A 27,238-nucleotide genomic window follows, 5' to 3' on the forward strand; every position below is an offset into this window, starting at 1 on the left:
CGTTAACCATTTCACAGGTTTTTACCGTGGCGTTTTTACAGTTTTTTACCGTTAAATTCACTGTCATTTTTTACAGTGATATGATCGTTTGACTGGAGTAATGATGCTAAAAATTCAGCTTTGAAATCACCAGAATAAATTAGATTTAAAAAATGTTCAAATAGAAAACAGCTATTTTAAATAGCAAAAACATTTGACAGTTTTGCTGTACTTTTAATCAAATAAATAAGACTCTACTTTAAAAAAAAAAATTTGACTGGTAGTGTACAATTTCTCAACTCAAGCCACTTACAGTACATTCATTACTTGCTATTTTGACACCAGTGAAGCGTCATTCCCGTTGCACGCCTGAACGTTCGGTAAATGTTTAGTAGACGGCTGCTAGTTAAACATCCTGTTGAGTTATTGTCACGTCTCAGTGGCTCCCCGAGGGTTCGTTTCCCTGAACACCTACCGCTACCAGATGCATTTATTTAAAGAGGCCTTCTCCTGTGGAGCACGAGTATTTTTAGATCAGGGAAATCCAAACTTAGCCCTGCTGCAGGGGAAAATACAAGGAAAAGTTGATTAACTCCCCAACAATGAAGCATCCCCACCTCTGTGCGCTATCTAGGGCACTTAAGGGTAACGGCAGGTCACGCCACGACTTTGAATGGTCTTTTATGTGAGCGATAATAAGCATTGCTTATGCAAGATAAGCGTCACATGCTTGAAATCTGCGGTCAAATGACCAGGGCATCATAATGAGCGTGTAAAACTTGTGACAAGCCAGACAAATAAGTTTACAACATCATGGTGAGGTGAGTTATAATGCTGTAAAGTGTAATGTTTTGTTGACTGTCGAGTTTTAATGTGATGCATGACTGCAACTACATCTTGTAAAGGCCTTTTATCTAGCTGCGGCATGAAGGCACAAATAAACTAGACTTTATGAGATTTTTTTACAAGGTTTGTGTGATTTTAATGTGTCACAAGGACGTCAAGAGAAAACAAAGTTTGCAAGAGTTGATGCTTTCTTATGCAATCAATAGTATATATTCAATGAGCTATTTTACTGAAAAACTACTTAAGTATTCTGACGGAAAGGCAAGATGGGAGACCAATCTTGTGCATATTTAACGTTTTATGCACCAAAGTTCATTCAGATAATAAACTTACTTATATGTGACTCTGGAGCACAAAACCAGTCTTAAGTAGCACGGGTGTATTTGTAGCAATAGCCAAAAATATACACTGTATGGGTCAAAATTATTGATTTTTCTTTTATGTCAAAAAATCATTAGGATATTAAGTAAAGATCATGTTCCGTGAAGATATTTTGTAAGTTTTCCACCATAAATATATCAAAACTTAATTTTTTTAAAATGTATTAGTAATATGCATTGCTAAGAACTTCATTTGGACAACTTTAAAGTCGTTTTTCTTAATATTTAGATTTTTTTGCACCCTCAGATTGTAGATTTTCAAATAGTTGTTTCTCAGCCAAATATTGTCCTATCCTAACAAAACATACATCAATGGAAAGCTTATTTATTCAGTATTCTGTAATATCCCACACAGTAGATAGATATTTAATGTAATAATTATGATGCTCGACACCACTAATAAAAGCAGTGAAATTCTCACCGTTCAGTAATTTTTTTAAATGTTTTTGAAGTCTCTTCTGGTCATCAAGACTGCATTTATTTAATTAAAAATACAGTAAAAACAGTAAAAATATGAAATATTATTAGAATTTAAAATAAGTGTTCTCCAAGTGAATATATTGTCAAATGTAATTTATTACAGTGATCAAATGCTGAATTTTCAGCATAATTACATCAGTTTTCAGTGTCACATGATTCTTTAGAAATATTCTAATATGCTGATTTGCTGCTCAAAAAACATTTCTGATTATTATCAATGTTAAAAATAGCTGTGCTGCTGAATATTTTTGTTAAAACTGTGATTAATTTGATTTTTTAAAGATTTTTTGATGAAAAAATTATGAGCATTTATTTAAAATAGAAACCTTTTGCAACATCATAAATGTCATTACTGTAACTTTTAATGCATCCTTGATCAATAAAAGCACGAATTTCTTTCTTGAAAAAAGAAATATAATAATAATTAGAGATTTAGCCCCTTAACTGTCACTCCCTATTTTGAACACAGACGTGAAAATGCACCATCCAAAGTTAAATTTTTAGAATTCACGAACGAAAACATTTTGTAATATGAATTTGATGTACAATTTCCATGCTAATGCAACGTCTGATTTTAAAACAGTTTTCAAAGGATGAATTTTGTGATTTTATGAAGTCTTTTTGTGACAAAGGTCAGAACTCCTGTTATGATGTATTTGTTTGTATGTATAAGTCTCTTCTGGTCATCAAGGCTGCATTTATCTGATTAAAAATACAGTAAAAACAGAAAAAATTTGAAATATTATTAGAATTTAAAATAAGTGTTCTTCAAGTGAATATATTGTAAAATGTATTTTATTCCCGTGATCAAATGCTGAATTTTCAGCATCATTACTCGAGTCTTCAGTGTCACATGATCATTCAGAAATCATTCTAAAATGCTGATTTGCTGCTCAAGAAACATTTCTGACTATCATCAATGTTAAAAACAGTTGTGAATGAGAATTTTTTAAAATAGAAACCTTTTGCAACATCATAAATGTCATTACTGTCACTTTTAATGCATCCTTGGTCAATAAAAGTACAAATTTTCTTCTTTTCCTTCCTAAAGAAATTTAACCCTTTAACTGTCACTCACTATTTTGAACACAGAGGTGAAAAAGCACTATGCAACGTTAGCTTTTTATAATTCATGAACAAAAACATTTTGTAATAAGAATTTGATGTACAATTTCCATGGTAAAACAATGTCTGATTTTAAAATGGTTTTAAAATCAGGTCAGAACTCCTGTCATGATGTATATGTTTTGAGGTGTACTCTTCTCATAAATTAATCTATTACTTTCCTACATAATTTGTAACACAAAACAGTGGCAAAATATCTATTTAGGAGTCTTAGACCTTCCCAACGATATATATTTCATGATTAGATTAGGATTTATTTGTAATATGGTGATGGTGACGGTTAAAGGGTTACAGGGATAAATATTTGTGTAAGCCTTTAAATGAATGTTAAACTGCGCATCGGTTCTATATATAAATGTACGGTAGGGAAAGAAGTGGAAGCTTTAACTCACCTTTGAATATGCTTTTCCTCCTTTGAGTTCCTGTAATGAAAACAGGAAGAGTGTGAAGTTCAGTGACGGGACAGTCAGACGCACTAAACAGCATCTAAACATGATCTCACCCTTCAGGAGCAACACTTCAAGCTGACAAAAAGCTTCGCCTTTAATTTGAGTTCCAAGTTCAACTCAAACTCTAAACTCGCTTCAATGAGACCAAAACCACAAAGAACTTCTCTCACCTTCCTGACAGAGACGCGGCACACGCAGGGGTCCAGAACGCCAGTGTTGGGGTTGGCGCTCATTTTGCATACAAAGGAGAACCTCTTCCTCCAGCGAACCGCGTTCTCGTGGACTTCTTCTCTGTGGGCGAGAGAACAAAGATCCAGGACTGTTATTTCAGACACGCGTTCGAGCCGCAGATCCAGACTGGACGCTGATCATATGTTGATGTTGGTTACGATATCAACTATTTGCTAATGTTTCAAGCTGTGGGTCTGTTTGTAATGGCTGGTCGTGGAGTAAAGAGTTTGAGGCCGTTTGCGACTGGTGATGATCCAGACCTTCAAAGGCTAGGAACTGGGATCAATCGAACCACATGTTCCTCAACTAAACTGAAGGGACTTTATTTCAATATAAGAGCCATTCTGAAAAATTTTGTTGAGATTTATATTATATTATAGTACATGTGCTCAAAATTTCACACTACAAGTCATGCATTAAAAGTTTTTACAGAAACACTGAAAATGAAAGTAACCATTTAGCAATTAAAATAAAAAACTGATTTAATAACCAACACTCAAACATTTTAACTGTACATTAAGGAAGTTTTTATATCAATATGTTTTGCATCTTTCAACATACTTTTTGAGGTTAACTCAAGTTTATTTTGTGCTATAATATGTGGTAAAGAGTAAGTGATGATCGGTTGACTTGATTTTTCATGTTTTTAAAGTCTCTTCTGCTCACCAAGCCTGCATTTATTTGATCCAAAGTACAGCAAAAACAGTAAAAATGTGAAATAATTTTACTCTTTAAAATAACTGTTTTCTATTTAAATATATTTTAAAATGGAATTTATTTCTCTGATCAAAGCTGAATTTTGAGCATCATTACTCCCGTCTTCAGCGTAATTTTTTTTAGGATTCTTTGATGAAGAGAAAGATTAGAATTTATCTGAAATGATAGAAATGAATACTTTTATTTAGCAAGGATGCTTTAAATTGATTAAAAGTGATGATAAAGACATTTGTAATGTTACAGAAGACTACTATTTAAAATAAATGCAGTTCTTCTGAACAGTCTATTCATCAAAGTACCTGAAAACAATTCTACTCGGCTGTTTTCAACATAATAATAATAATTATTATTATTATTAGAATTATTTAAAAAAAACTGAGATGCAAATCACAATATTAGAATGGTTTCTGAAGGATTATGTTACACTGAAGACTGGCAGCCTGGGTTTCCCCATACTGCCTTGCGCGCAGCGCGATTTTATTCACGCTGCTAGGCAGCCTGGAAACCATGGACCAAATTTTCACCTCAGATAGGGAACCAATCACAGAACGGGGAGGGAGCAGCAAGACGATTACGCCTTATATGCGTCTCACCGAAGCAGTTTGTTTATAACTATGGATCCAGCATGGCAGCAGACGCAAAGTTATCTTTCGATGCAGCCTTAGATAGTTACACACAAGGCCGTTTCTCAATACCAAGTACGCAAAGTTCGGACTTGGAAGTTTGACTTGGGAGTACGAACTCTTGAGGATGTGAGGATGCAAGTCCTGTAATTCTGCGAATGGAACAGCAGTGTACTTGATAACGTGAGTCAGCTCGCCTTTACTACTCCGGTTATCTTCACTGCTTCACTGTATGGATTTACAATAAGATGAAATATGATATCAACCACCTCTGCCTCTTTTCGTTTTCATTTAAACATATTAATAGCTGCAAAAACGTAGTACAGGGAATGTACAACATTACAGAGAAACGAAATATTTTATATCAAACAGCATTGCCTCTTTTCCATTTCTTTTAACGTTAAACATATTAATAGCGACAAAAATGTGGTTCATGCAACGCGTTACAAAACAATAATCACAATAAAAGGAAGTGATATCAAACACCACTGCCTCTTTGTTTTCTTCAAAATATGAACCACAACTCTCTTTTCGTACTCACTTTAAAAATAATAAAACATTAATATGTGATTTAAGCTATATGTGCACTGTGTATAATACATCTTTACTCTCTGTATAACAAAATGAAACATGACAAGCACAACTCTGCCTTTTTTGTTAAATGTCAGTTTTAATGAACAATATTAGCCATTATAAAAGTATTAGTATAAAGTATAACAGACTTATGTAATCGACTTATGTAAATAAAGACAAAAGCAGACAATTCGGTCAAATGCATGCTAAAAAGTCAGCGTTGAATTACGATTGATAAATAATTTATGAAGCATAACTTTGTCCTGTCGAATTTCTGTCGCTCTGCGTACGTCGATAGACATTCGTAGCGCCCAATAAACAGCTCTGGGCATTTGTGAACCACGCCTCAAACACGAGAAAATGAACATGTGGTTCCCAGACCACGAATCATGACGTTGTTTGGTGTTAGCCAGGCTAGAAGACTGGAGTAATGATGAAAAAATTCAGCTTTGGAATCAAAGGAATAAATTACATTTTAAAATACATTTAAATAGAAAACAATTACTTTAAATCATAAAAATATTTAACATTTTTACTGTTTTTGCTGTACTTTGGATCAAATAAATGCAGGTTTGGTGAGCAGAAGAGACTTTTTTTTTTTAAATCGTACTGTTCAAAAACTTTTGACTGGTAGCGTACATGTATAGACAAAAAATCAAAATAAAGATCGATTAAAAACTAATATTGTCAAACCAGCACTAGCATCCACACAGCTGATATGTTTACCAATTGCACGAAATAGACACTGACAGTAAAAATGCGCCATCGGACAAGAACTAATTAAACAGCGGCTTTGCCCATTTTAGTGCATCACTAGTTCCTACGGATAAAGACTGGAAACAGGAGGAATGGGAACTGCTCAAAAGTCCACATTCACAAACCCAGCGCTTGTTTACCATACAAATACACAAGCGTCAAGACAAATACACACACAAACACATTCACACAAACTCACGATTGTCTTTGAGAATGTAAAGAGAGGCATGAACAAACAGTACTGAATATTCATGAGATTCCCAGCGTCTGCTATGCAAATATACGTCTAATAATACGACTGAGGAGACCAATCCCAACGACAACTTTCAGTTTTTCATAAAAAACCACAGAGGTATTAGCTGGCTTTAAATTAGAATGTCAAATGTTACATTAAGGATAACAGTAAGCAATCACCTAGCAACCAACCAGAACATCCTAGCAACCACATAGCAATGTGTTAAATCCACTCAGAACTTCTTTGAAACCTCATAGGTTTCTGAGAATCCAGGTTTGAGTGGATTTGCTAGCAGCTGGATGAAATAAACCCGTTGAATGCTATTAAAACAGTATGTCATCATGGATTTAGTGGATAAACACACACAGATCAGAGATCAGGACAGAACCAGAGCATCTCCATCTACAAAACGTTCTGTTGTAATGTGGCTAATTGCCAATGACAGCATCTGTTCCTAATCCTTCTTCTCACACACACACACACACACACACACACACACACACACACACACTAAGGAGTGGCATTAGTGTGCGACTCGGTTTCATGTTCTCAAACTAAAGCAAACTGCATACATGTTTGCTTACACTCACACACGTTCATCTAAATGAGGTGTCACGATTCGTCCAATAAAAGCAAGAGGCATGGTTTGCAAAAAGTCACTTCTTTATCTGGTTTTCATTTTTTTCGTTAAAAACATACACTGGGCCACACAGAAAAAATAAAGAAAACATGGAGTTCCTGGGCCCCGATGTTACTCCTGGGATCCCCAGCCCAACAAACCTCATGAACAAACACAACCCAGCCCCTATATTAGCGGGACCGCACCACCGACAAATAACAGAGGGGTCACGCACACCGTAATGCACTTGAATGACATAAATTCAAATTAAACCCATTTAAACCAAAAATAAATTAATACAATACAGATATCACAAATCTATCACATATCGTATAAATACCACACATAATTTATCTTTGCTCGATGTTACACCTATTCGCCAGCGTGCACTCCAGCGAATAGAAACTATTAGGAATGGCATCGCCCTTCTTTAGCGCGCATCAAGACGGCACCAATTACCCAACTTGGAGCATAAATATTTAGACAAATAAATAAGAAAAAAAAAATACAAAAATAAATTCAAATTTACAAATAAAAATAAACAGTTACACCCAATACAAACAATTTACATCCAATACATAAGCAATTATGAAAACAACACTTTATAACACAAATCAAACCAAATACATTTATGTGTGGCCTCGGCCTTCACATGAGGATACACCACAAACTCGTTTTATAGAAAGCAAATTAAGTAGAGACTAAGCCAAACCACCCTGTGCTCTGTTTAGGGCCTCAGAGTGTCATTTAATAACTCAAACATACGTGTTTCAGGAAATAGAAACAACTTAAACTGGAAATAACATAACTAGTTTGAGTTTCAATAATGCCTGTCAAATGGGTCTTATGAATTCAGACACATAGAAAAGGACAAAAAAAAAAAAAAATTAATTAATTAATTAATTAAAAAAAAAATTATATATATATACCAGTCAAAAGTTTTTGAGAAGTTTCTTCTGCTCACCAAGCCTGCATTTATTTGATCCAAAGTACAGCAAAAACAGGAAATTTATTTTTACTATTTAAATTAATTGATTTTTATTTGAATATATTTTAAAATGTAATTTATTCCTGTGATCAAAGCTGAATTTTTAGCAGCATTATTTCAGTCACATGATCCATCAGAAATCTTTCTAATATTTTGATTTGCTTCTTAAAAAAAACATTTATTATTATTATTAATATTAATATGTTGAGTAGATTTTTTTCAGGTTTCTTTGAATAGAAAGTTCAGAAGAACAGCGTTTATCTGAAATACAAAACCTTTGGTAACATTATAAATGTCTTTATAATCACTTTTGAACAATTTAAAGCATCCTTGGTAAATAAAAGTATTAATTTCTATCATTTCTTTCCCCAAAAAAATAAAATTTTACTGACTCCAAGCTTTTGAATAGTAAACTGTATAATGTTGGCTCAGCTGAAAGCTTTTTATTTCAGGCAAATGGATCTTTGGATCTTTCTATTCATTAAAGAATCCTGAAAAAAAATACTAAACTGTTTTAAATATTGATAATAATAATAAATGTTTTTTGAACAGCAAATAAGACCATTAAAATGATTTCTGAATGATCATGTGACATTAAAGACTGAAGTAATGATGCTGAAAATTCAGCTTTGATCACAGAAATAAATTAGATTTTAAAATGTATTCAAATAAAAAAGCATATATTTTAGAATAGTAAAAATATTTCACAATATTACTGCTTTTGCTGTACTTTGGATTAAATAAACGCAGGCTTGGTGAGCAGAAGAGAATTCTTAAAAAAAAAAAATTAAAAACTGGTAGTGTAATTTTATGAAACAATCCATTTTTATTAATATGCAATATATTTATAAATCTATACATTTATTTTATGAATTAAAACAGTAAAATAAATATATTTATTGATCAAAAGTAACAGTAAAAGCATTTAAAATTTCACCAAAGATTTCTGAATTTCAAATAAATGCTGTTCTTATGAACTTTTGATTCATCAAAGAATCCTAAAAAATAAAATGCATCACAGTTTCCACAAAACATTCAACACTGATAATAATCAGAAATGTTTCCTGAGCAGCAAATCAGAATATTAGAATGATTTCTGAAGCATCATGTGACACTTAAGACTGAAGTAATGATGCTGAAAATCCAGCTTTGATCACATTAATAAATTACATTTTGCAATATATTCACACAGAAAACAGCTATTTTAAATTCTAATAATATTTAAGAATTTTTACCATATTTTTGATGAGCAAAAACAAACCGAACAGTAGGATCAACTTCATTTATGAATCATCTTCTGCTTTGAAGATATAAACACACAGGCAGATTCCAAGAATCCTCAGTATCAAACAATATCTGCCTGTTATTTATGAAGCAGCATTTCACGCGTTAAGGGTCATCAGAGGGTTTAGTATTGTATGTGTCTTCTGTTCCAGCACTTGTTGTTATCAGAGCCGGTCAGATTCACTCTCTCCCCCTGCCACATTCTTTCCCAGCATTCCAGGGGCCATAGTACTTTGTTCTATCACCGTAGTAACTACAATCACGGTAACACTGACGGAACAAGGGAGGAAGGAGAAAAGAAGGACACCCATAATGCACTGAGAAAGAGTGACTTGGGCCAGTCAGGGCTCTACGCTTACTTTTCTTTTTAGGAGCACTTATGCTCCTAACTTAAAGGAGTAGTTTACTTTCAGAACAAGAATTTACAGATAATGTAATTACCCCCCTGTCATCCAAGATCTTAATGTCTTTATTTCTTCAGTAATAAAGAAATAGTTTTTTGAGGAAAACATTTCAGGATTTCTCTCCATATAGTGGACTTCTATGGTGCCCCCGAGTTTGAACCAAAATGCAGTTTAAATGCAGCTTCAAAGGGCTCTAAACGATCACAGCTGAGGAAAAAAGGGTCTTACCTAGCAAAACAATGAATTATTTTCAAACAGCACCATGAAAAAGGAGCAGTACATCAAAATTCTCAACAACAACATCAGGCAGTCTGCAGAGAAACTTGGCCTTGGGCACCAGTGGACATTTCAGCAAGACAACGACCCAAAACACACAGCAAAAGTGGTGAAGAAATGGTTCGCAGACAAAAACATTAATGTTTTGTAGTGACCCAGCCAGAGTCCTGACTTAAATCAAATTGAGAATCTGTGGAGGGAGCTAAAGATCAGGGTGATGGCAAGGAGACTCTCCAACCTGAAAGAGTTGGAGCTCATCGCTAAAGATGAATGGGCAAAAATACCAGTGGAGACATGCACAAAGCTGCTCAGCAATTATAGGAAGTGTTTTAATTGCTGGAATAGCCAATAAAGGCTTTTCTATTGATTATTGAGAAGGGTATGAATAATTTTGGACATGCCACTTTTTGTTCAAATGTAAATAAAAGATGAGTGATTGTTTTTTCCACAATGATGCCTCTTGTACATCGTCTTATTATCTCCTGGGAGACATCTGTGTCATTTCTAATCAAAAAAACCTTGCTGGTTGAATAAAAGTAACTTTAAGTCAGAATTTGCCAGGGGTATGACTAATCTCGGGCTTGACTGTATATTTTAAGCTTATCAAAATTTCTAATTAAAACAGAGTAAGAACAAGTAGAATAAGTTATCAACAAAATGAAATCAGTATTAACAAAATTAATTTGTGCTACAGAGGAGGCACAGAAGAAAACAAAAGTGGCTTATAGGTGTATTTTCATATGTTAACTTTAATGAGGCACAGAGGTGGCATGAATACAGAAAAATTAAATGATTTAAATAACTGAAAAGATACTTTAAAAATTAAACTAAATCTGCCAGTAGGTGGCGGTAATTTACCAAATTTAATTACTGAATCATATCATTCATTTGATTCGTTCGAACGGCCGATTCATTCAGGAACAAAGCAAGTGGCTGTCTTTATGAATAGGAGGTTGAATCATTGACTCACTAGATTCGATTAAAAAGCATGTTCATTCATAAATGAAACACCCCTGTGTTTGAATGAAGATGCGCAGCGGCTCAGTTGTGACTTGTTTCAGACCATTTTTGACGACGAAATAAAGCAGAATTTGTATAGTCAGATAATGTAAGTCACTTAATATTAACTTCTTGTTTATTTAACTGTTGTATTATATCAATATCTCATTTACAAACCCTTAAAAATCATCACATCATAGCAATAATGTATACTAGAATGTTAAAAATGTTAAGTAAATATTTTTAAATTATTGTTTCGTAATTGTTTTTTTCTTTGAAAAGCAAAACAAACTGTAAAAAAGCAAATATTGGCTATTTAATTTATGCAATGAGGAAAAAATTGGCAAAATACATTGGGGAAAAAATACGAAAAACGTAATCAGCCTTTGGCACAGTGTTTAATTTTGTTTGCCTTCGGCCAAGAATTTTCATTTCGGTGCATCCCTACTGACAACACTCTAGTATGCAAGAGTTGCATGCACTTTTTCTTTAAATTTTTAGTATTTTAGTGAAATACTGCTGTAAATGAAAATAAGACGCTGCATTGATGCATTGGAAAAGCACCAATTCTTATAATAAATACTCGCACAAACAACAACACAACAGGCTTTGTGTCATTCCTGCGTTTTCTCCTTTCATGCTCACGGCTCGACTCTCTCCCACGGCAGCCAAAGGCAAACCCAATCAAGCGCTCCTGAATGGGCCAATTGTTGGAAGACTCGGGACAATTTAGAGCATACAAAAGATCCATGAGCGAGATTCATGTGGAATAAATATGCATTAGATGCGAGCCAGCCAGACTAGCAGAGAGCAAAGGTTTACGGGGAGAGAGAAATGACAGGCAGATGGGTGAGATTCAAAACTCTTTGTTATCAGTAAAAGATCGATGACAGATATAGACAAGTCAATAAAAAATGAAACATAAACCTTAAATCATTTAAATAAAATGGCATGTTTGTGTAATGTAATTTTTGATATATATGCTGTTTAAAAGTTTAGGATCATTAAGTTTTTTATGTTTTATAACATTAAAGTACCATTTCTTTAATCAAAAAACCAAAACAATAAAAAAAATGTAATGTTATGAGATATTATTGCAATTTAAAAATAACAGTTTTCTATTTTAAAATACTTCCAAATTTAATTTATTTCTGTGATGCAAAGCTGAATTTTCAGCATCATTACTCCAGTCTTTAGTGTCATATTATCTTACAGAAATCATTCTCATATGATGATTTATTACCAATGTTGAAAACAGTTGTGCTGCTTAATATTTCTTTGGAACCGGTGATACTTTTTTCAGGCTTCTTTGATGAATAAAATGTTAAAATGGATAAAATATGTACATCCTTGCTGAATAAAAGTATTCTTTTTTTTCAAAGAACGGTAGTGTACATTATTAAAAAAAGAAATTTGGAAAATTAAATGCTGTACTTTTTAACGTTTTATTAATCAAAGAATCCTGAAAAAAGTATCACAGGTTCCAAAAAATATTAAGCAGCACAACTGTTTTCAACATTGATAATAAATGAGCATGTTAGAATGATTTCTGAAGAATAAATTAAATTTTTAAGTATATTAAAATAGAAAAACAATATTTTAAATTGGAATAATATTTCATAATATTTCAGTAGTTTCAGTTATATATATATTTTTTTTGACAAGAGATATATTTTTACAAAAATTACATTTGCAAAAAAAGAAACTCATAATATATGTGTAAATAAATAAATAAAAATTAGTTTTAAACAAAAACAATTAGAATTTTTATAAAATATTTTTATTGACATTTTTATTCAGCAAAGATGCATTATAATATATATAATATATACATATATATATATATATATATATATATATATATATATGTGTGTGTGTGTGTGTGTGTGTGTGTGTGTGTGTGTGTATAAATAAATATACACACACATATACACATACATACACATACATACATATGTTAACTTGTTTAGTTTTTTTTCCAAAAAATGATCAAATCAATATAAAAAAATTATATATATATATATATATATATATATATTTTTTTTTTTTTTTTTTTTTTTTTTGTATATATTCATTTGATCAATATAAAAAAATATGTATAAATATATAAATAAATATGTTAAATGCATGGCAGGTAACACAGATACTGCACTGAATATTCATGTGTGCAACACACAGTGAGCCTGATTGTGTGTCATTTCTCAAGATGTAGCGTGCCGCACACTCTGAACAAAACCCAGAATACAAAACAAAAGAGAGAGGCTTCATTAAAGAGAGGAAACCCCGAAAGAGGCCAGATCCTCCCCCTGACCCAGAGCACACGGCCTCTCGGCGAACACCAACACAATGATCACAATGAGCCACTCAAACTCCACACTACACCACTAACCCCAACCCGCTCTATACGACCCGCAGCACAGCTTAACACGCACTTTACAGTTCAACCATTGATGTATGGTTTGTTAGGACAGGACAATATTTGGCCGAGATACAACAATTTGAAAATCTAGAAACTGAGGGTGCAAAAAAAATCTAAATGTTAAGAAAATCAATATATAATACATAAAATAATTGTAAAAATAAAACTGAATTTGATTTATTATTCAGCTTTAAAAATGTGTTTTTTTGTTAAACTTTTAATAAACTGTGTACATTTCATGATTTTTAATAATTAGACATGCTTTTTGATTAATACGATTTAACTATTAACACAGAGTCTAGAATAATGAAAAATAAAAATGAAAAAATAAAACTGATGTCATAGGACCCTAAGTATATCATGGAGAGGTTGCACAATTCATTCCCTCATTTTAGTAATTTATTTTTTCGTTTTAGTAAATCATTCTCTTGCTTTGGTAGTTTGTTCACTACATTTAGTAAATTATGGTAACATTGTACTCATTCGCTCCCTCATTTTAGTCATTAATTCCCTCATTTTAGTAGATTGTCCCCTTGTTTTAGTAATTCATGGTAATGTTGCACTTATGCGTCCCTCATTTTAGTAATTTGTTTTCTCGTTTTAGTAAATCATTACCTTAGTTTGTTAAAAGTAGTTTGTTCACTACTTTTAGTAAATTATGGTAACGTACTCATTCGCTCCCTCATTTCAGTCATTAATTCCCTCGTTTTAGTAGATTGCCCCCTTGTTTTAGTAAATTGTGACCATGTTGTACTTATTTGTTCCCTTGCCTTAGTAAATCACAGAGATGTTGTACTTATTCATTCCCTCAATTCAATACTTTGTTGCTGTTTCCGAATTTAACATGCAGTGCAGTGTAAACTATTGTTCAAAATGTTGTGATTTGTATGATTATATAAAGTTATATGCCTACCAAAGCTGATTTATTTGATCAAAAATACAGTAAAAAAAAGAGTAAATATTTTTACATTTTATAAGAACTCTATATAAGAATATATTGTAAAATGTAATTTATTCCTGTGATCAAAGTTGAATTTTCAGCATCATTACTCCAGTCTTCAGCATCACATGATCCTTCAGAAATCATTCTAACATTCTGATTTGCTGCTCAAGAAACATTTAACAAATTGGAAACCTTTCATAAATGTCTTTACTGTGTGTTTCGGTCAAATAATGCATCCTCCTTCCAAAATAAAAACTTTACTTTCTTTCTAAAAAGTCTGAACGCAGCCCATGTGCTGTCAGATATGTGCAATGATGTTTGGTGAGGCCTGTCGTCATACAATCCTCTGACCCGTCCGTGTAGCCCTGTTTTTGCAGATGATTCAGTCGAGCAGAAATGTGCTGCGCTGAAACAGGATTCTTATCTCCCATCCTGTAGCTCAAGCCGTGTCAGAGTCCAGGCGGCCCGTGTCAGACCCTGACAGCGCTTGGACAAACATCCCCAGAGCGGCGCTCCAATCACACGGCCTGACGTCACCCCAGACCTTCCTATACTATCTGCTAGCGGACGCAGAGCCACTGGCTGCGTGACAGCGCAGGATAAGGGAAGGTGAAACGGACAGAGGGTTTGGCTCACTTCAGCGAGGAAGCACACTAGTATAGATCATACTAGTATAGTTTAGTTAGCTTAAGGAGAAGTTCACTTTCAGAACAAAAATTTAGATAATTTACTCACCCCCTTTCATCCAAGATGTTCATGTCTTTCTTCAGTTGTAAAGAAATGTAGTTTTTTAAAGGGAAACTTTTCAGGATTTTTCTCCATGTAGTGGACTTCTATGGTGTCCTGAGTTTGAACTTCCAAAATGCAGCTTGAATGCAGCTTCAAATGATCCTAAATGCGGTTGTAAATGATCCCAGCTGAGGAAGAAAGGTCTTATCTAGCAAAACGGATATTATTACATTTTTTTTTTTTTCAAATTACAATTTATATATTTTTAACCTCAAACAGTTAGTCCGGTTCAAGACATTTAGGGTATGTCGAAAAACTCCCACCTTATTTTCTCCCTCTACTTCAAAAATCATTTTAAAATCATCCTACATCACTGCAGAAGTACCGACGAGAGTCTGAGGCAAAAAAGTAGATAAATTGTCTGTAGATAAATAAGTTTCGCTAGATAAGACCCTTATTCCTTGGCTGGGATCGTTTAGAGCCCTTTGAAGCTGCATTTAAACTGCATTTTGGAAGTTCAAACTCTGGGCACCATTGAAGTCCACTATATGGAGAGAAATCCTGAAATGTTTTCCTCAACAACAAAAAATTCTTTACGACTGAAGAAAAAGACATGAACATCTTGGATGACAAGGGGATAAGTACATTATCTGTAAATTTTTGTTCTGGAAGTGAACTTCTCCTTTAATATTTTGAAAAAGATGTTATTTTTAGATTTTCTGTCTTTACTTTAATTTTAGTTAAAGTTTTAGTAACTTCCTTGTCTGTTTTTTTTTTAAATATATTTCTATAACATTTTAACATTTGTAATTATTTGTTATACACTGCCGCTCAAAAGTTAGAGATTAGTAAGATTAGTGATACAAACCTGAATTTTCAGCATCATTACTCCAGTATTCAGTGTCACATAATCCTTCAGAAATCGTTTTAATATGCTGATTTATTATCAAATAAAAAGTTGAAAAGAACAGCGTTTATTTAAAATAGAAATATTTTGTTAAAATATAAACTACCATCTAAAAGTTTCTAATTTTAATTATAATTTGTAATTATATTTTCGATATATATTGTATAATTTTTATTCATCAGTTTGTTTGTTTTTTTGGTAATTATAGTAGTTCTAGTTAAACAAAAATAAAATAAGAAAAGTTTCCTTTGTAACTAGCTGAAATAAAATAATTTAATTTTAAGTTTTTAAGTTTTTTTATACATTTCAGTTAACACTTTATTTACAAAAATATTTTTACTGTTTTTGCTTTATAATAAACTATAATTTATGGTTAACTGTTTTTATTTTGTTTTTTAACCAATAATAATTTTATTTATTTATTTATTTATTTATTTATGATTGATTGATAATAATAATTATCCTGACTTGGGGTTAAATACGCAATGCAATTTGCAATGCAATCAAAATCAAAGTTTATTTAACAAATGCACAAAAATGCAGCATCCAGCAGTAACTGCAAAGAAAAAATAAAAGATTGAAATCACAAGGCAGAGCATCTGTTTACATCTGGCTCTTAAAACTGTCATTTCCATGACAACGATCTAAAAAGAAATGTATTTAATGCCTTTTTTTCCTTAAATGCATCATAACAATCTCCTCTAAGCTGACTGCTCAAAACAGGAAGTGATCACCGGAGCGTCCAATATATGTTCTCGTTCTCTCTCTGCCAGCCTGAACCCGCTCGACTCCAGATGGGACGAGGAGGACCAGCTGTGTGCAGACATCCGATCGGAGCGCCTGAGTCACCGGCCTCAGACCCCGCAGCAGCAGCACCGGGGCCAAATCAGATTTTGGAAAGGAAGTTGGTTTAATAAGGCCCCCAGTTCACATCAAACACAGGCCCGTATGCACAAACAAAGAGCAGCGCTCAAACACTAACACACGCTGAGAGCTTTTGTGCTTGCCAATCACACTATAAACATATGTGACCCTGGACCACAAAACCAGTCTTAAGTCGCTGGGGTATATTTGTAGCAATGGCCAAAAATACATTATATGGGTCAAAATTATTGATTTTTCTTTTATGCCAAAAATCATTAGGAAATTAAGTAAAGAATATGTTCCATGAAGATTTTTGTAAAATTCCTACTATAAATATATCAAAATGTAATTTTTGATTAGTAATTTGCATTGTTAAGAACTTAATTTGGAGAACTTTAAAGGTGATTTTCTCAGTATTTTTATTTTTTTGCATCCTCAGATTCCAGATATTCAAACAGATGTATTTCGGCCAAATATTGTCCTATCCTAACAAACCATATATCAATAGAAAGCTTATCTATTGCGCTTTCATATGATGTATACATCTCAGTTTTGTAAAATTTAACCTTATGACTGGTTTTGTGGTCCAGGGTCACATATGAGCTTCAACCAGCACCGATGCCTATAGACACAAACTCGCATTAAAAATAAGAAGCATCCTTATCAGTTATACTGTCCAGCACTGGAGTGACCTTGCTGATTGTTGAGTCAATTATTTGTGGCCCTGGACCACAAAACCAGTCATAAGGGTCTTTTTTTAATGCTGAATAAATAAGCTGATTGATATATGATTTGTAAGAATAGGACCATATTTGGCCGAGATACAACTATTTGAAAATCTGAGGGTGCAAAAAAATTAAAAATATCGAGAAAATCGTCTTTAAAGTTGTCCAAATTAAGTTTTTAGCATTGCATATTACAAATCTGAAATTAAGTTTTGATATATTTACAGTAGGACATTTACAAAATATCTTAATGGAACATCTTTTTCTTAATATCCTAATGATTTTTGGCATAAAGGGAAAAGCGATAATTTTGACCTATACAATGTATTTTTGGCTATTGCTACAAATATACCCATGCTAAAAAGAAATACTTATTTATTTAGTTTTATAATTATTCACATTATTATTATTTTTTATAATAGCCATACATTTTTATGCATTTAATTTATTTATTTTTGTTATTATCTAAATATTCTTATATTTATCTATCCATTTCTATATCATTCAATATTCATATTTTATGTGCATATATAAAAAAAGAATACATAATAACAAAACATTATTTATTTCTTTAGTATTATTCATAAAATATTTTTATTGTATGCATATAATTAATTTAATTTAGTTATTAATTCATAATATATTTACATCATTTTCTATATTACACACATATTATTTATTTACCTTTGTCATTAATATTTCTAATTCTATATTATTATTTATAATAATATTAATATATTTATGTATACATTTTTTATTTTCCCTTCAAGCATTTCCTTAATGTCTATTAGTAAATTATTAACTTTATTTTGTATCCTTATTTATATTTATCTATTTCTTTAGTATTAATTTTAATTTACTTATTACCTTATTATTATTCCTAATAATATTAATATTTCTATTTTTTATTTCTCCTTTCAAATATTTGTAAAATGTCTATTAGTAAATTAATAATTTAATTAAATTTTAACTTTGTTTTCTTATTTTTATCCATTTATTTAGTATTACTCATAATAATAATAATATTAATGATAATAATATTATACATTTTTTATTATATACGCAGAATTTATTTATTTATTTGATTTTTATTGATCTATTACCCATCTAATATTCCTAAAATATCAGTTTATTTCGATTATATGTATATAATCTATTTAATTTTTATTACTGATTATTGTATATTCTTTTGCTTATTTATTTTTTACATTTTTTAATCATTATAGGTTGTGAGTAAATCTCAATTACTGGCTACTGATTCAAACAAAACTTTTTTCAAATCTTTAAATATTTTAAAGATTTGTATAATTTTTAATAGGATTGAAAAAAATCTGCTGAACATGACGTTTTCCAGCAGACCGACAATAAACTTATACAGTACACAATGACTCTGAAAAATTATGTAAAGTCAGTCAATCAGATTGAAACTGGACATTTCAGAAAACTTCCTGTTTTTGCATCCAATATGCATCAAACTATCCATGCACATAGGTTAAATACTAAAAATGCTTTGAATCAACATAAAAATGTGCTAGATTCACCATATTGTTGTCCAAACTAGGGATGTTAACCGATGACCGTTTGACCGGTGGTTGACCGTATCAACGTTAACCGGTCAAAGTTGTCGGTAGTCGGTTAAAAAAAAAAAAAGTGCCGGTGCGTCTTTTACGCATTCTGAAGGTGCCTGTTTTATCCATTGGTTTTATCATGTTGCAGTCTATTAGGCCAGGGATTCCCAAACTTTTCAGCTCACGACCCCCAAAATAACCGTGCCAGTGACTCGTGACCCCCACTATCCTCGGAAGTGTTTAAAATATACAAACTTTGCGCGCAACGGCGCACATGGGCCAATAGGCCTATCCAAACATCTGCATGTCAACACAAAAGAACACAACGGTCTAACAACTAGGGCTGGTCCGAATACCATTTTTTGAGCTTCGAAGCTTCGGTGGGAGGGGCTGAACATATTCTTCTCTCTAATAAAGGCAGGAATCTCTGTATGTCTTTCTGTTTGCATTTTTATTATGTCGAGAACAGTTCATCCAAACGATTTTTGCTGTGGACCCGAGGGAGTGCAGTGTTGCATTTTGGTGCAATATGGACACACCACACGTTCAGAATTAATAAATTGTAATAGAACATTGCTGGATGCGACGCGCCTCACGCAGGCAGAGCTTATACGCTTCATGAACGGACACCGCGCTAGTGATACAAAACACACAGGTCTGTTAAGTGCAATACTTTTAATAAGGTAGCCTAAAAAATTTTAACAAACAAATCACTCCCAAATCAGAAATTAGCACAGTAATTACTGGCACCGTGAAGGGTAGGCTATTTAAATAAAAGTAGAACGAAAAAAATGGCGCGGTGTTTATATATAAATAAATTATTCATATCTAAATTATTTATAAATAAATAAATATATACATTATATATAACGTTTGTGTATATAAGCCTATATAAAATACACAGCCTATGTATATTACGTTGAAACCCAAAATAAATGAGGCCCAAACATTATTAACAAACGTGCGTGTTTATTTGAGCACTTCAGTCAGTGAACAATCAGCCTACAAAACGCTAAAATAAATCAAATAAATAATACATTTAAATATGAATCTAGCCTAAATAAGAATGTTAAATCGGCTATTTAAGAAACATTCGTTGCAAACATTACTAAAACCTCGCCCGGACCTTCTCCGACAGCTCATCAGAAAGTCCCGAGTCTGACTGGAACCGGTCTGTTTCTCTTTCTCTTCCCCATTGCACAGCTGCTGTTTTTAATAGCAAAGTGATTACATTTATTTTCGTTTATTTAGGTTATAAAGTTAATTTAGACATATATTTGGAACACTTTTTATTTGTTAAATTTAAGTTTTTGTTTTTTAAAGTAACGACCAAGTCATCACGATTTCAATTAAAACCGCTTTGCAGAACATGGAAGCGCCAGCCAGCGCTATGTGAAACTTCATTTTTGCTCATAAAGGTAAGACTAATATATCATCCGAAACTGTAAAAAAATAATTTAAATAATTCAAATCGAAAACAAAACTCTTCCAATAGCTATAGGCCTAATGCATATGCATTTAGGTATTAAAGCCGCGTCAATGAGCAAATGGCATCAGGATCGTCAACTTCATCTTTGTGTCAAATACTAGTTTTTTAATAAATAATTCAAATATCTCCCTACTTTTTCCCTGACACATTCATGGTAATTATTTTTGCTGGGGCTTTGCGGTCAGCTTTAGCCTATGCGTGCATTTAAAGCAGAGGCGCAGTTGTCATTACGACAGTCACAGCCCTAGTTTTGCTTAAACCATTTAAGTGGGCCCGACTGTACTTTATAGTGTCTCTCAAATATTACTAAATTTCTCTCTCTCTCTTTTTTTTTTTTTTTTTTTTTTTGTTTGTTGCTGTTTCTGTGTTAGTGGCGCAGCAGTCTGATCTTCTTCATTCATATTTAAGCGCAAATGAGAACCGTTTTGCGGGGGATGCAAGGTGTATGGAAAAAAAAAACGAATATTGAATCTCAATTTAAAATCGAATGCCAACCCACCGAACGAATATTAGTCCTACTAACAACCAATTTTTTTTAAATAGTAATTTACTCGTTTGTTTAATTTCAACAAAAATAATATCCTAGGGGATTTTTAAAAAGTGATGTGAGTGGCAGTGTGTGTGTGTGTGTGTGTGTGTGTGTGTGTGTGTGTGTGTGTGTGTGTGTGTGTGTGTGTGTGTGTGTGTGTGTGTGCAGGAGGCAGAGCGGCAGAGAGATGCGACAGAGTTGCGAAATTGCAGGCGCGGCTCGAAATGGCTGTTATTTCAAATAGCGTAGCCTACCATATTTTAAACTAATCGGTTAACCGGTTTCAACCGGCTAATGAGGCTCGGTGGTCGGTCAAGAAATTTTTTAGTTTTCGCCATCCCTAGTCCAAACTACCCCAAGGAAGTCTGAACTAGCCATTTGATTTTGAATAAAGTTGCTGATTTGCTAAGTTAAGATTATTTGATGCACTGCAACATCTATAAATAAGAATTTAAATCATGTATAAAATGAATATGATAAAATAAACATTGCACGTGTTGTTATTAACTAAACATTTTCTGAACAAGACGTCTAACAAAAATGCATCGACTAAATGAGATTTATGTAATTGAACACATTTAAGGTAAGAGACTGCAGGTGAAGAAGGTAAAAAAAATTAACTAATAGTCATCACCTTACTTACCCAGTTGACTGATTACTTTGATTGGTTGATTGATAATTGCAAACATTTTTTGTATTACAAGTTTTCTAAAATGTTAGGTTTAAATATGCAAAATGCATTTTAAATGAAATATGAACTAACTTGCATACAATTCTAGTTCAAAAATCTAAACACTGGATGAAGTCAGTTTCAAAATTCTTGTTACATTTTTTTTTTGACATATTAGAGTCAAAAGTCAAGCAAATTATATATGAACAAATCCCTCTGTTAAAACCTTCAGAATATAGACGGGAATAAAAATGTAAAGTTTAGCGTTTGTAAGTGCTACTGAAGTGGAGTTTTATGGCTCAGTGTAGAAGAAAAAACCCATTTTGAAAAAACGGCCTTTAAAAATATGCATTGTAATTGAAATCTATTGATAGATAAAGTGCTAAAAAAGAAACACTTAACTGTGTCTTTTGGCTGTTTTCTTTCTGCTAGTCTGAAAAAACACTTTATGAAACACCAAAAAGGCCATAATCTTAAACTTGATAGGTGCACGAAAAACTGTTTTAAATAGATGACCACAATTATAAATAAACTAAAGCAGATTATTTGTTAAGTGCACTTTCAGGAAAGATTTCAGAAAATCTCTATTTTGGTGTGTGATACACATCTAACTAGCCATGCATTACACCGAGGTTGTAAACATCCATACGTCGAAAGTTTCTCTCTATATTAAATCAATACATTGACTTGAATCAATCAGTCGCACACGTGACTAATTGACCGTTCAGAACTCTGTCAATCAATGAAAGTCACATGTGACTTTTAGAAATCTGAGGTCAAAAGGTCACAGCACAACTGCAATCCGCCGGCTGACTTTGCATGATTTACAAACCCAGTTGCATAACCGCAAATCTGGGAAGTCCAAGGAGGTATGTCACTGTTTCCAAAGAGCCCTTGTTCTGGATTTATATCTATTGGACATCGAGGAGTGAAACTTCAGAAATGCGAACGATAAATCCAAATGCGTCGATTACATAACGCAAGCCCCACAAAGACGCTTACAGCCTGGAGCCGTAAAGGCCAACGGCTGACCCTTTGAACCGCCCAGCTGCTTACAGCATTAAAGACACGTCTCTCATTACAACAGCAAGCAGAATATCCGCTTCGACTCGTGATAAGTCTATGTTATGCTTGTTTGGTTGTTTTTCGGCCTTTGAAACATCACAGATACGTGCAAAACTCAAAGCAGATCTTGTGTTTGTGAGGTTCAACGTTCAAATTTAATTGCAACAAGGGATTGGGACTGAGCGCTATCTGAAGCGTTTTATCCCACTGTTCTCTGATGTTGCTGGTAAACAGCAGAAGTAATCAGATGAGACGCAACGAAGTCCTGACAATGTCCGCTCTGTGGACGCTGCAATGAGGACAGAGAAGAGGAATGTTTCCAAAGCAGGACATGCAAATGTGGATATGTGTGTATCATGTAAAATGTATCGTCCAGTATCGTTTCAGTCAGGAAGAGACAGCTGCTTGCGGTCAACAGTTTGCAGAAAATCTGCTTACTCAGATACACAAATCAGCAGTTATGAACCTGCAAGTTTGAGACAAAACACACTGCAAATTAGACAGATCTGTTCATATCTGATGGTCAGCAAAAAAACAAGAATCTCTTCTATAAGAGATTTCTATGAGTCACAGATACTAAGAAATATATGGAAGCTTGATTAAATCAACTTAGACTTTTCTCTGAATTCTCAGTTTACATCTCGCAATTGACTTTTTTCCTTGTTTTTGAGTTTATACCTGACAATTTTTACAGTTTTTCTCTTAATTCTGAGTTTGTCTTTTTTGACATTTGTCATGGATTTTGTTTCTACATCTCACACTTGTTTTTTCTCTGAATTCTGAGTTTGCATCTCACAATGTTGACATTTTTTCCTTAGGTTTTGGGTTAATATCTCACACTTTTTACTGTTTTACGAAGTCTACAAATTGCAACTTTGACATTTTCTAGGTATTTTGTGTTAATACCTCACAATTTTTTTTTACTGTTTTTCTCTGAATTCTGAGTTTACATCTCATAATTTTGACTTTTTTCCAAGATTTTGTTTCTAGATCTCACAATTTTTATGGTTTTTCTCTGGATTCTGAGATTGCATCTCGCAATGTTGACAATTTTTCCTACATTTTGTGTTCATACCTCACAATTTTTTACAGTTTTTCTCTGAATCTTTAAATTATAAAAGTTTTACCTCTCACAATTTAGACTTTTTTTCCTAGATTTTGGGATAATATCTCACAATTTGTACTGTTTTACCGAGTCTACAATTTGGAATTTTGACATTTTTCCAGGTACTTTGCGTTCATACCTCACAATGTTGTTATTTTTCTCTGAATTCTGAATTTCGACTCTTTTCCAAGATTTTGTTTCTAGATCTGACAATTTTTATGGGTTTTTTTTCTCTGAATTCTGAGGTTGCATCTCGCAATGTTGACATTTTTTCCTAGCTTTTGTGTTCATACTAGGGCTGCTCGATTTTGGCAAAAATCATAATCACGATTATTTTGGTCAATCCTGTAATCACGATTATTTAAACGATTATGACAGGTTCCAAAACTTTAAATAGCGATTAATTTAAAGATAGCAATACAGCGAAAAAAGATACAAATAAAAAAAACAGTGCTTTAAAAATACTGAATACTTTTATGCAAGTCTAAAGTAGTCTAACAATACTACAGAAATTTAATGTAATTATTTGAATGTAAAATAAAACAGTTCACTGTAATAGTTAAACATGCTTTGTTTCTTCTTAAAACTAAAAACGTCCTTCATTCAAGAGCAGTGAGTGATGTTTCTCTTTGTATTTTTACGTTTAATTCATATTAGGCACAGAGACGGCAGAAGGAATATTATTTGTTGCCGCTTTAACCACACGGACCCAATATACTGTTACACAAGTACTTTCATTCTCAACTGTTTATGACCATTTAAGACATAACTGACAAGAGTTTACATGAATAATCACCAAGCGCCTCATTTTGAAATATCTTTGGGTGTATTTGAGCGTTTAGGCACACCCTGAGCTAAAAGAAAACTTTACATGTCGGTGATCTGCTCCGTCTCTGAGCGAAAACACAGTTTTCTTATGCACTATTAAAAACACAACATCAAAGAAACATTAATAAATCAAGCACGTCCCGTTTTATGAAAGTCACGTTACATGATTTTGCTGATTTGCATGTCAAATTAGTATTTTATGGAGGAGCGAAAGCGCACCACTGGAAAGAGGGCGAAGTGGGGCGCAATAATCGTTTCATCTCGATTACTGCATTTTCATGATCGTTTGAAGCAGAAATCGAAATCAAAACCGAATTTCGATTAATAGCACAGCTCATAGTTCATACCTCACAATTTTTTACTGTTTTTCTCAGAATCTTTAGTTTACATCTCGCAATTTTGACTTTTTTTCTAGATTTTGGGTTAATATCTCACCATTTTCACTGTTTTACTGTCTACAATTTGCAAATTTGACATTTTTCCAGGTATTTTGTGTTCATACCTCACAATTGTTGACGGTTTGTGTCTGAATTCTGAGTTTACATTTCACTATTTTTACTTTTTTTCCTGGATTTTGGGTTTACATCTCACATATTTTAACTGTTTTTCTCTGTAATGCAAGTTTACAATTCGCAATTTTGACTTTTTTTCCTGGATTTTAGGTTTACATCTGACAATTTGTACTGTTTTTTTTCTAAATTCTGAGTTTATGTCTCACAATTGCCTTTTTTCTTGTTTTGTTTATACCTCACAATTTTAACTATTTTTCTCTGTAATCTAAGTTTACAATTCGCAATTTTGACATTTTTCCTGGATTTTGTCTACATACCTCACAATTTTTTTGTTTTCTTGTTTTCTCAGTTTTACTAAGAATTCTGAGCTTACATCCCACAATTTCGACTTTTTTTCCTGGATATTGGGTTTACATTTTACAATTCTAAATATTTTTCTCTGTAATCTAAGTTTACATTTCGCAATTTTAGAATTTTTTTCTGGATTTTGCTTCTGTATCTCACAATTTTTATATTTTTTCTCTAAATTCTGAGTTTGTATCTTGCAATGTTGACATTATTCCTGGATTTTGGGTTTACATCTCTTAATTTTTACTGTTTTCTCTAAATTCTGAGATTACATCTCACAATTTACTCTTTTCCTGTATTTTGGGTTTATATCTCAAAATTTTAACAGTTTTTCCTCAGAATTCTGAGTTTGTATCTCACAATTTTGACCTTTTTTCCTGGATTTTGGGTTTGCATCACACAATTTTTATGTTTCTCTGAATTCTGAGTTTGCATCTCGCAATGTTGACATATTTCATGGATTTTGTTTACATTTTACAATTTTTACTGTTTTCTCTAAATTCTGAGTTCATGTCTCGCTACTTTGACGTTTTCCAGGATTTTGTGTTTATACCTCAATTTTTACAGTTTTTCTCTGAATTCTGTGAGTTTACATCTCACAATTTTTAATGTTTTCCTATGTAATCTGGGTTTATATCCTGTACTTTTGACTTTCGTGTTTACTTCTCACAATTTGTACAGTTTATTTCGAATTCTGAGTTTACATTTTGTAATTTTGTGAAATATTTCTTGAAGAGTCGGTTAAAATCCTACACAAATTAAATAACGAAAAAATTTACATTGCATGTGTTGGAACTAATTGAAAACACGATTTTTGCATTTGAACAAATTTAAATACCACAAAACTATAAAGCAACAACTATTTTCAACATTGATAATAACCAGATATGTTTCTTGAGCAGCAAATCATAATATTAAAATGATTTCTGAAGGCTTATGTGCCACTGAAGACTGGAGTAATGATGCTGAAAATTCAGCTTTGATCACAGGAATAAATTACATTTGACGACAGTTGAAAACAGTTTAAAATTGTAATAATATACAGTTACTATATTTTTGATCGAATCAATGCAGCCTTGATGAGCAGAAATAACTTCTTCCAAAAATTAAAAAAAAAAATCTTAATTATTCCAAACTTTTGACCAGTACTGTAAAATCTATATTTTTAAAGAATATTTTTAGATTGCAACTAAAACATTGCAGCATGTATAATTTAATTTGAAGTGGAATATTCACATTATTCATCTGGACATGTGTCTGAATCGTTCATCTTTGAAGCGCTGTAATCTTTAGTACCTGTAACAGCAACGGCTCATATTTCTGAACCTGAAATTAAACTGAACTACAGAGTTACAAACATGCATTCTGGGTAAAACACACAGGTTTCACAAATTAGAGGAAAACTGCACATGTGGCAAAAGGCTGGTGGGGCCGATCCACACACCCAGTGGTTTGTGCTTTTTATGGTTAACCTTTCAAGAGCGCCGGCACAGCAGACCTGCTTTAAAACTACAGAAAAGACGTCCATACAACTCTGATGCATTCCCTTCCTCACCAAAAAGCCCTAAAACTA

The 27,238-nt window shown here is 32.7% G+C and overlaps 1 protein-coding gene across 1 annotated transcript in view; it reads right to left on the minus strand.

The window, feature by feature from the left end:
- Positions 1-27,238, minus strand: part of eeig1a (estrogen-induced osteoclastogenesis regulator 1a) — a 48,048-nt gene that overhangs the window by 14,482 nt on the left and 6,328 nt on the right. The window contains exons 3-4 of the mRNA XM_073819174.1: positions 3,430-3,550; positions 3,203-3,232 (exon numbers count right to left, since the gene is read on the minus strand). Coding sequence (XP_073675275.1) covers positions 3,203-3,232; positions 3,430-3,550 — 151 coding nt within the window. The remainder of the gene's footprint in view (positions 1-3,202; positions 3,233-3,429; positions 3,551-27,238) is intronic.

Source organism: Garra rufa, chromosome 15 (genome assembly GCF_049309525.1).
Source record: "Garra rufa chromosome 15, GarRuf1.0, whole genome shotgun sequence".
NCBI lineage: Eukaryota > Metazoa > Chordata > Actinopteri > Cypriniformes > Cyprinidae > Garra > Garra rufa.